The sequence below is a fragment of the Nematolebias whitei genome, chromosome 14 (genome assembly GCF_014905685.2).
Source record: "Nematolebias whitei isolate Nwh7 chromosome 14, NemWhi1, whole genome shotgun sequence".
Taxonomy (NCBI): Eukaryota; Metazoa; Chordata; class Actinopteri; order Cyprinodontiformes; family Rivulidae; genus Nematolebias; species Nematolebias whitei.
The window spans coordinates 45,897,332-45,907,905 of record NC_056511.1 but is presented as its reverse complement, the minus strand read 5'-3'; the positions used below and the strand labels follow the sequence as shown (position 1 = coordinate 45,907,905).

Below are 10,574 nucleotides of genomic sequence, written 5' to 3'. Positions count from 1 at the left end.
ATTGTGTCATATTGTGTCATATTGTGTCATATTGTGTCATATTGTGTCATATTGTGTCATATAGTGTCATATTGTGTCATATTGTGTCATATTGTGTCATATTGTGTCATATTGTGTCATATTGTGTCATATTGTGTCATATTGTGTCATATTGTGTCATATAGTGTCATATTGTGTTTTGCCTAAACATAGAGCTGTAATGTAATTAAGAGCAGAAATGAATAATTTCTTATTGTTCATGTGTCATTAATAAATTTTCTCATTGAACTACGTATCATACATTGACCAGAGATGTAAGAATTATGGTTTGAACTGTCAGATTTTGAGAACTTATGATGCTTTCATTTCTCGCAGGTGATCCACTGCAGCGGCTACCTGAAACGTTGTCAGTACCCAGTGGACACGACCGTGTGCAAATCCAGTTATCAGACCATGGGACTGGTGGCAGTAGGTCACTCCCTTCCCCCCAGTGGACTCACTGAGCTCAAGCTTTACAGCAACATGTTTATGTTTCGTGCCAATCTGGACTTAAAGCTCATCTTTTTGGACATGAGGTAGGTTACATTCGACTTGATTGGCTGAATGGGTTGAAAGCCATTACAGAAGCAAATAAATTTGTTGGTACCCTTATGGTTCATTAAAACAAGGCTGTATTAAAAGTGATTCAGTTTAAAGCAATTGTCTAATGTATATCTGTATTCCTTTAGCACAGGGGTGTCAAACTCACTTACAAAAGGGGGCCAGAGTTAAAACCTTTTTCAAACTAAGGGCCAATTTCATAAACTACATTAACTCAAATCAGATACCAACATCTTTTCTTGGTCATAAGTTCCTCAACAAGAGTTTGATTGGTCTCATTTAATGTTCTCTGTTGAGCTTTCGACATAATCAAAGATTACTGAAATAATCAAGAGATATAAGTCTTTTACGTTTCACATATCATCTTGGGGGCCACATTTGGCCCCCGGGCCTTGAGTTTGACACATGTGCTTTAGCATGTGATAAAGTAAATAAAAAGTGTGAAAATAAATAATTTGCTGTTTATTTCATAAAGTTATGCTTAAATAGTATGGACAGATCTGTTTATAGATTTTGTTAATTAATACTTGCATTGCCATGTAATAAATTAAGTTGTACACATCATTTAATACCACATCAGCCATTCAGCCTGTTTCAATGGACCAAACAGCCAACAGGTAGTTTGGTGTTGTTGTGTGCACTAAAGTGAACATGAAACAGTGAAAGAACAGGAAAGAAACGCCTGAGGAGCTCAGACAGTGGAGTATAGACATCCATGTTTCAAGTAGAAGTCACAAGACCATCTCCAAACACCTTGAAGTGCCTCTTTCCACAGCGGACAAGATTCTGTTTTTTTTTTAAAAGAAAGTTCTTGGGAATGTAGCTAACCTCCCAGGATGCGGATGCAACAGGAAATGCAACCCCAGGTTGATCATACAGGTATTATTATTATTATTATTAATATTATTATTATTATTGTAGCACCCGTACTGCGTAGCTAAAGAATTAACCAATAGGTTAGATTGAAATGTAGTACGTTGGTCGGGGCCCTGGGAACATTATTTTAAAGATAGATGTACTAATAGCTTACAGGAGATACAACTTACTGTTCATATTTAATTTAATGGAGGTGCCTCCACTTAGCAGGGAATTATAACTTTACACTATTGTTTAGTTCTGACCTATGGTATAGAGATTAAGGACTTGGTAATAGTTCCTCAAAATCCTGTTCTGTCCGACCATTTTTTAATAACTTAGAGTTTACATTAAATGACTACACAGTCACTGAGAGTAAAGTTCATCTCAGCAGGTGCTTATCAGAAAATGCTGTAACCAAATTGAAACAATCTCTTCCATCAATGTTTCCTCTGTCCTGCAGAGTAATGCATCAGAGAACAGAGACTTAGATCATCTAGTTGATCATCTTACAACTTCAATGCAAACTTCACTTGATAAAATTGCTCCACTGAAAAAGAAAGTAATCAATCAGAGGAAACTGGCTCCTTGGTTCAATTCTGAGTTACGTACTTTAAAGCAGCATCTAGAAACCAGGAGAGAAAATGGTGCTCTACTAATGTTGAAGAATTTTATTTAACTTGAAAAGATAGTCTGCTAACATATAAAAAAGCTCCCCGTAAAGCTAGAACTTTATATTACTCATCTTTAATAGAGGAGAATAAAAATAACCCCAGGTTTCTGTTTAGTACTATTGCTAGACTAATTAAAAGTCCCATTTCTGTTGAACCATGTATCCCTACAACTATAAGTAGTGATGACTTCATGAGATTCTTTATAAATAAAATTATTTCAATTAGAGAGAGAATTCAAACCATCCTTCCTTCTACTATCTCTAGTCCCCTGTCAGATGATGCAGCTTTAGATATATTTTTAGAACCTGATTTGTGTTTGAACTGGTTTTGTCCTGTTGAGCTCTGAATGGTCAAAAATAATAGTTTCATCCAAACCATCCACATGCCTGCTAGATCCCATCCCAGCCAGACTGTTTAAAGAGGTATTTCCCCTAATTGATGTCCAAATTTTGGATCTGGTTACGTACCACAGTGCAGTTAAGGTTGCTGTAATTAAACCTTTACTTAAGAAGTCCAACTTTGTCCTGATGCATGCTCAATAATCCAGGTAGAAAAATCTAAAAAAAAGTTCCATCTGGTCCTCTGGACATTCAAAAAACAAAACAAACAAAAAATGTAGAAACGTTTCGTCTCCCATCTTGAGGACTTCCTCAGTCTGAGGTGCTGTATTCAGCTCAGTCTCTTAAATAGCACCTTCTCAGAGTGGATCAACCAGTTTGCTGCTGACAACCAGAACCAGCTGATCACATGCTCAAGAAGGACCATCAGCCTAACAATGGATCATTAGCACCTGATGGCTGTTTACTGTTCACAGAGGGCTGAGTGATACTAGCAATCACAGCATTGTAAGAGGGGGACAGTTGAACCTGGAGGCTCCACCCCTGTTTAATGATGAACGGTTTCTTTTCACAAAGATGGCCTCCTTTACTCCTCTCTCAAACCATCGTTCCTCTCTGTCCAGGATGTGAACATCTTCATCCCTGAAAGAGTGACCTCTGGCCTGGAGATGAGTGTAGACCACAGAGTCCTGGCCTGATGATGTTGATCTTCTGTGCTGGTCCATCCTTACACAATATTACTCTGCTGATTAGGAATTTAAAAAACGAGAGCTGACCTCACAGCGAGGATAAAGCTGTAAAACTGTTTGAGATAAATTAAAAAGAATACAAAGATGGTCTGAGATAAAAATGTCCTCCGAAGACAAACAGTCAATGTTCAAACCTGAAGTAAAAACAAGGTCCAAAGTGTGTCCTTTGGAGTGAGTTGGTCCTGACACATGATGAATAAAATTAAAAGACTCCATGACACTGATGAAGTTCTTGGCCAAGGAGTCAGTGACATCATCAACATGAATATTAAAATCCCCAACAATGACCAGCCTGGACAGCTTTAAAGAAGCTAAAATCCTTTAAAATGTGCCCTTTGGACCTGGTTGACGGTACACCACTGCACAGTAAAATGGGTCCTTAACCCAATTTTAATCAGCTGCAGCTCAAATGATACAAAAGTCCAACATTAGATGTGCAGCAGGAAAAGCCACGTCTAAACGTGGCTGCAAGGCCTCCTGCACGGCCTGACAGGCTGGCTGAGGCAGTTTGACACCAGTTTTGTTGTAAATTTAACAAAATGTGATACATTATTTCTAAAATGTATTTTTAAGTTTTTAAGTTGTTTATTTTAACATATTTACTGTAGATGACTGACGGGCGGGGGTGGGGGGGGGGAGTAGCCCTCTTAGCTCACTGATACCAGCCGTGTGACTGTTTGTAAGGAAGGATCCGCGTTGACACGGTCGGATTTTTGGATTACATGCATCCGGAGGACACCCCCCCCCCACGCCCTCCCGAATCCGCTGTAGTTACCATGCCGGGTCATTAGATGATGCTGTGAATTTTGTACCTTCACCTAATGTGCATGCTGCTGCCTCAGCATGCTCCTTTCCTCTGGGCTGGATTCTGGATAAAAGAGTCGACAGATCTGACTCCAGGCGGGACGTTTCGTCTAACAGCTCCACACCGGTCGCTGAGTGGACCAGAACCGAGTTGACGATGTCGGACTTTACTCCGTGATAATCAGTAGCTGATTACAGCAGGTAAATCAAATGTTCTTAATAATGTTAGTTTGTGTTTACTTCGATCACACAACAACCAACTTTTTTATTTTTCCTGAAAAAAGAAGAAGCTGTCTCCCACCAGGCAGACCGGTTCTGAACGAGGCTCGGCCCAGGTGCAGGAGGACGTTGAAGAGAGATGTTGGATGAACTATTTATTTAAAATTCCCCTCAGTTCTTTTATTCAATCCATTCAATGCTTTAATCTGCATTAATCCAAGCAGTGACAGCCTGAACGAGCCAGATGAACAACGTGGGACATCCAGGATGAAAACAAGAGTCCAGTTCATTAACGCAGTTTACTGTTAACTTGTTTTAATAGTGTGTTCAGTTTAATTATCAGTGTTTGTGTAACATACAGTTTGTGGTGTTGAATAAATAAATAAAAATTAAACCTGATGTCTTCATTTTCAACTTTAGTGTTCATGCTACATGTTTAGCATCATTTTAAATTTGAATTACATAATGTCCAGATAGCTTCATTTAGCTCAGAGCTTCATTATATATCGCAAACGTAACATAAATACTGTTTATTATTATTATTTCATTTTTTTTTCATTTAGCCTTTATTTATCCAGGTTAGTCTCATTGAGCCACGAGAACTCATTTTCAAGAGAGACCTGTTTTAGGGAGCACATGGTGGGGGTTAAGGACCTTGCTCATGGGCCCAGAGTGGGGCGAATGAGGGTGGGGGCTAGTGTGGGTGTTTCACCTACCCCACCCACAATTTTTGATGTTGTCGGGGCCGGGGCATGAACCGGCGATCTTCGGATCACAAGCCCACCTCTCTAACCTCTGCGCCACCACTCCCCTAAAATGGGACATTTAATAGAATAGCACATTTAGTATGTTATAGTGCTTACACAGCTAAAAATATATACCTATATTTTGAAATGTTTTTATTTTAGTATTTCATTTTTATTAAAATTTTAAGTCGTCATTGTAAAATGGTGAGTGGTTCCAGTGGGTGAGCGGCACCCTAGTGCCCCCCACAGACCAGCCACCCCTGCGTCTACAAATGAAATAGGTCAAGTTGATTTATTTCAGAGATTCTTTATTTTCCTACGTAAAGTCAAGTCAGTGAGATGATTCAGTTTAGTTTGGTGTTAATTTTCGTGAAAGAGTGGCAGATTATTGTGAAGTTTTGGTCAGAACAGCTGATTTTTGTTTATTAAATATAGCGTGCCCCACCCACCAGCACTTTTAAGCTGACGTGTCCGAGCGAGTTTTATTTTATTGTTGTTTACAAATTGTTCTTTAACATACTCATATTTCTAAGCTCTAGAAAATATTTTAAAGAACTCTCCTGAGTGTGTATAAGCTCCCGTTTAGACGGGGGTTTGTTCCAACTTTCACTCATGTCATACCAATGAACGTGACATGCATGTTTTTGGTTCATGGGAGGAAACTGGAATACCCTTCGACAGCCCATGCATGTATATTGGGAACATGTAAACTCCATCTGGAAATATTGGGAGGCAATCCTGTGACCTTCCTTCTGCGAGGCGACTGCTCTAGTCACTTCACCACCTTTGGTTTGAGCTCACTGAACAAAAATGTTTAAGACTTTTGATACTGTTTCCTGTTTATTTAATAGGTTTTCATTTATGAATGAATATTTATATATATATGAATATTTCCATAAGTATGCTTAAATGTAATTTGTTGTCTTGTTAAGAAAAAGGGGACTTTGTATAAGTATTAACTTCTTCCTGCTCTCTCTTTTTTTGGTTTAACTTTGTCAGACTTTTGTGTTTATGGATTAATGACCATAAAATAAGTGAAATGAAAAGATAAGATGTATGAATAGAAACACTATGGGGTAGCTGCCAGTTTTTTAATACACAACTTGCATGTTAGGAAAATGTTTGGATGCCCTGCAGGAAACTGAAGTGAAACTAATTGTCTAACTTGTGCCCTGTTTTCTGTGTGCTGGAGCCAGGGTGGCTGAGCTGACAGGCTACGAGCCTCAGGACCTGATAGAGAAGACCCTCTACCACCATGTTCACACATGTGATGTTTTGCAGCTACGCTACGCTCACCATATATGTGAGTCTCACAAATCTCTGGTCAAATGCATGGGTGGTCATCTACTTTCCCAAATGCCCACTGCTAATGCAGAGACTGGCCCAACAGGCTAAACTCAATTCTGAAAATAAATAAATAAATAAAATAAAAAATAACATAAATAATAATAATAATGAAAATTTAAATGTTATAAATTTAGTAAACATTTAGAAAAAGATTTGTGAAAAAGGGCATGCTTTGCATTTCCAGCATCAAATTAACAACAACAAAAAAATCTCTGTTGAAAGAACTCTATTTTTTATTGGGCTTGAATAAGTGTAGAACCACTAGACTGAGGAACAGCTTCTACCCTGAGGCTGTTAGACTCATGAATCTCTAACTAGAATAATCACTGTGAAAAACCATATCATGTTGCTGCTGATCTGTTTCATGTTGCTGCTGATCTGTTTCATGTTGCTGCTGATCTGTTTCATGTTGCTGCTGATCTGTTTCAATGTTGATGTGTTCATGCGTGCACATCTGCTCACAGACTCATGTTCATGTTTGTGCTGATGTTCAATGTTTTATGTTATGAGTGCTTAGTGTATATTTAGTTGATGTTTTTCTTAGTTCATATCTTAGATGTTATTACTGTTTTTCTTATACATTTTATTGTTGGATGTAACTGGGACCCTGTGTACATAATTTCGCTCCACCACATGTACCACATGAGGTGCGAATGACAATAAAGAATCTCTGACTCTGACTCTGATAAGAAAGAATTGAACAAGTCAAGTAGACATAAAACACCTGCCAATGATTTTCTGCCTTCTAATTCATGGGAGGTCCACATACAATCCTTCCATCCATCCATTATCTTCACCCGCTTCTTCCATTTTGGGTCATAGGGGTCACCAGTGCCCATGTCCATCAATCACTGTGCGCGGGGCGGGGTACACCATGTGTAGGGGCAGTTTCAGATGTGCATGCCAGCCATTTGCAGAATGAGTTTTATTTCCTGGAAGTCTGACTCCCCAATCTACATGTTTTGTAGACCTGGTTTCTAGAGGCTAGGGTCATTTTTATGGGTTTCCATTCCTGCATGACTAAAGCAAGAGATGCGTCTTCATCCTTGACACAAAGTCAAGCTTATTCTCGATGCGGGTTGGACTCCATCAGGACTGTCCCTTATCTTCAATCCTGTTGGCAGTGTTCATGGACAGGATCTCAAGGTGGCATCATGGAGAGAAGGGTATCAAGTTTGGGAGCAATAGGGACTTGTTTCTGCTATTTGCAGATGGTGGCTTCAAGCCATGATGTTCAGCATGCACTGAAGCAGCTGGGATTAGAGTCAGCTCCTCCAAGTGTGAGGTCATGTTGCTCAACTGGAAAAAATATTAAATGCTTCCTTTTGTTAGGGGTGAGACATCGCTTCAAGCCTAGAAGATCAAGTACCTGATTTTTGTTCTTGAGTGATGGTAGGATGGAAAGGGAGAAGAACCAATAGACTGAGGCATCAGCTGAAGTAATGAAGATGTTGCTCCTATCTGTCATGAAAAGAAGGAAGCTGGATTCTGTAGGGTGTCTCAGCTCCAAGGATGAAAATCTCCATCATCTGGGGTAATTCAAAGTAAAACTACTGCTCTTTCACACCTAAAGGAGTCAGCTGCAGTGGTCTGGGTGTCTGATTAGAATGCCTCTTGGAGATTTTTGAGGTAAGTCCCATTAGGAGTAGACCCTGAGGTAGACCTAGAACTTGCAGGAGATTTATATCTTCTGGCATGTGAAGACCTTGAATCCCTCTCTGGTTTTTCCTTCTAAACCTTCAAACATCCTGACTTGAGAGAGTCAAGCATAGAGATTTTTCGTTTGATAAATCCCATAATTAGGGAGGCCACTAGGGAGCACAAGCCAGTGTATCTCTAGTGCCAGTCCCAAGCCCAGGTAAATGATGAGGGTTGTGTCAGGAAGAGCACCTGACGTCAAACACTTGCCAAAACTATAATGAAAGTTCATCAAAGTGAAACCATACCGGATCGGTCGAGGTCCGGGTTAATGACATCCAACTGTTGTTCTGTTGACAAACAGGGTGCCGGTGGAAATTATGCTACTATTAGTCAAAGACCACAAGGAGGGAAACATGTCAGGAGACAGAGGAGAAGAGGAAAGTCAAGAATGTAGGACTGAGGGTAGCAACTCTAAATGTGGAGACAATGACAGGCAAAGGTAGAAAGCTGGCTGACATGATGCAGAGAAGGAAGGTAGATGTTTTATGTGTCCAAGAGACCAAGTGGAAGGGCAGCAAGGCTCGCAGCATTGGAGCAGGGTTCAAATGTTTTACCATGGTGTGGATAGAAAGAGAAATGGAGTAGGGGCGGTCCTGAAGGAGGAGTTGGCAAAGAATGTAGTAGAGGTGAAAAGAGTGTCAGATAGGGTGATGTGCCTGAAGGTAGAAGTAGAAGGTCTGATGCTACATGTTGTCAGCGGTTATGCTCCACAGGTTGGACATGATGTGGAGGAGGAAGATACATCTTGGAAGGATCTGGATGAAGTGAAAGATAATATAAAGCAGATCTGAATGGACATGTTGGTAAAGGAAACAGAGGGGATGAGGAAGTGATGGGTACATTTGGTGTCAAGGAAGGAAACCAGGAAGAACAGCTGGTGGTGGATTTTACCAAGATAATGGAAATGGCTGTAGTCAATACATATTTCCAAAAGAGGGAGGAACATAGAGTGACCTATAAAAGTGGAGGAAGGAGTACGCAGGTCGACTACATTCTGTGTAGAAAAGGAAACCTGAAGGAGCTTGGGGACTGTAAGTTTGTGGCAGGGGAAAGCGTGGCCAGACAGCATCGGCTGGTTGTGTGTCTGAACAGAATGGCTGTTGTTGTAAAGAAGAGAAAAAGAGTAAAATCAGAGAAGACCAAATGGTGGAAGCTGAAAAAAGAAGAATGTTGTGAGAAATTCAGAGAGGAGCTGTTAAAAGCTTTGGGTGGTAACAAAGAGCTTCCAGATGACTGGACTACTACAGCAACAGTAGTTAGAGAGACAGGTAGGAAGGTACTTGGTGTATCACCTGGACAGAGAATGGATGATCAGGAAACCTGGTGGTGGAATAGTGAAGTGCAGGAAGCTGATCAAAGAAAGAGGTTAGCCAAGAAGAAATATGACAGTTAGAGGACTGAAGAGAGGAGACAGGAATATAAGGAGATGGAATATAAAGCAAAGAGGGAAGTAGCTAAGGCTAAGCAGAAGGCATATGATGAGTTGTATGGGAGGCTGGACACTACAGAAGGTGAGAAGGACTTGTACAGATTGGTGAAACAGATGGATCAAGCTGGAAAGGATGTGCAGCAGGTTAGACTTGTTAAGGATAGGAATTGTAATGTTCTACCACTGTAACACTTGCTCTTGTCAAGGGCGGATGCCTTTCTTCGCCTCTCCCTCTCTGCTTTGCTTTGTCATGTCTGTGAAACTGATTTTGAGCCTCTCTTCTACAAATCTTCCAAATCTTAATTCTGCTATGGATTTGGGCAGTTGGTCCCTCAGCGCAATTGATAACATTTCTTTGACGAGATGACAGGCTTTAGGCAAGCCGACTTGCCCTGTTGGCATGCACGCAGCTGAATATATCATCGAGGTGGAAGACTTGGTGATGTGTCTATCTCTGCTGTCAAATGAGGATGTTAAGGACGCATATATAATTGGATTTATGATAACTGGTTTCCTGCTTTTTGGATTCAGCTGGTTCTGGTCTATCAACAAACAAGGAAATCGTCTGCAGCAAATTTGGCCCTGGTCAGGCTGCCTGCCTTAGGTGATAGCTTGATTCATGCCTCGAGCACCCAGACTCAATTGCTTTGTGAACTTTGGCAGGATGGATCAGATCTCGAGGAATAGTCTCAGGTACAGACAGGTATGGCCACTTAATTTGGACGTTTTGGAACTGAGTGGACCAATACAGACTCAAAGTAAACATAATTTGTAAAGTTCTGTCTGTCCCCAAAACAATCATATTTATCTGAATTCGGATCCCTGACTGGCCTTAACAGGCCATCTTATCTTAATCTGCCTGGAGGCTCTGTAAACCTGATGCTCTGCACCCCCACTTCCACAGAGAAAGTATATGGATCAATCAGAGGGGCCTGGCTGAATAAACATTGTCATCATTTCAGGACTCTTTGGATTCTATCTGACGCCATCCTTGGCCGACTTTGGCACCACCAAGAGTGTTTAAGGATCTCTCCAGAGGGAACTATATGAACTAAGCAATTATACCACTCTTTTTGGAACTCTTGCAGTGCCTCAGTGAGTGTCCCTGGACCTGCTCATCGCTCTTGCGTGTC

At 40.6% G+C, this 10,574-nt stretch overlaps 1 protein-coding gene across 1 annotated transcript in view; it reads left to right on the top strand.

Moving 5' to 3' along the window:
* Positions 1-10,574, top strand: part of sim2 (SIM bHLH transcription factor 2) — a 43,167-nt gene that overhangs the window by 26,320 nt on the left and 6,273 nt on the right. The window contains exons 7-8 of the mRNA XM_037687733.1: positions 355-554; positions 6,161-6,267. Of these exons, the coding sequence (XP_037543661.1) occupies positions 355-554; positions 6,161-6,267 (307 nt within the window). The remainder of the gene's footprint in view (positions 1-354; positions 555-6,160; positions 6,268-10,574) is intronic.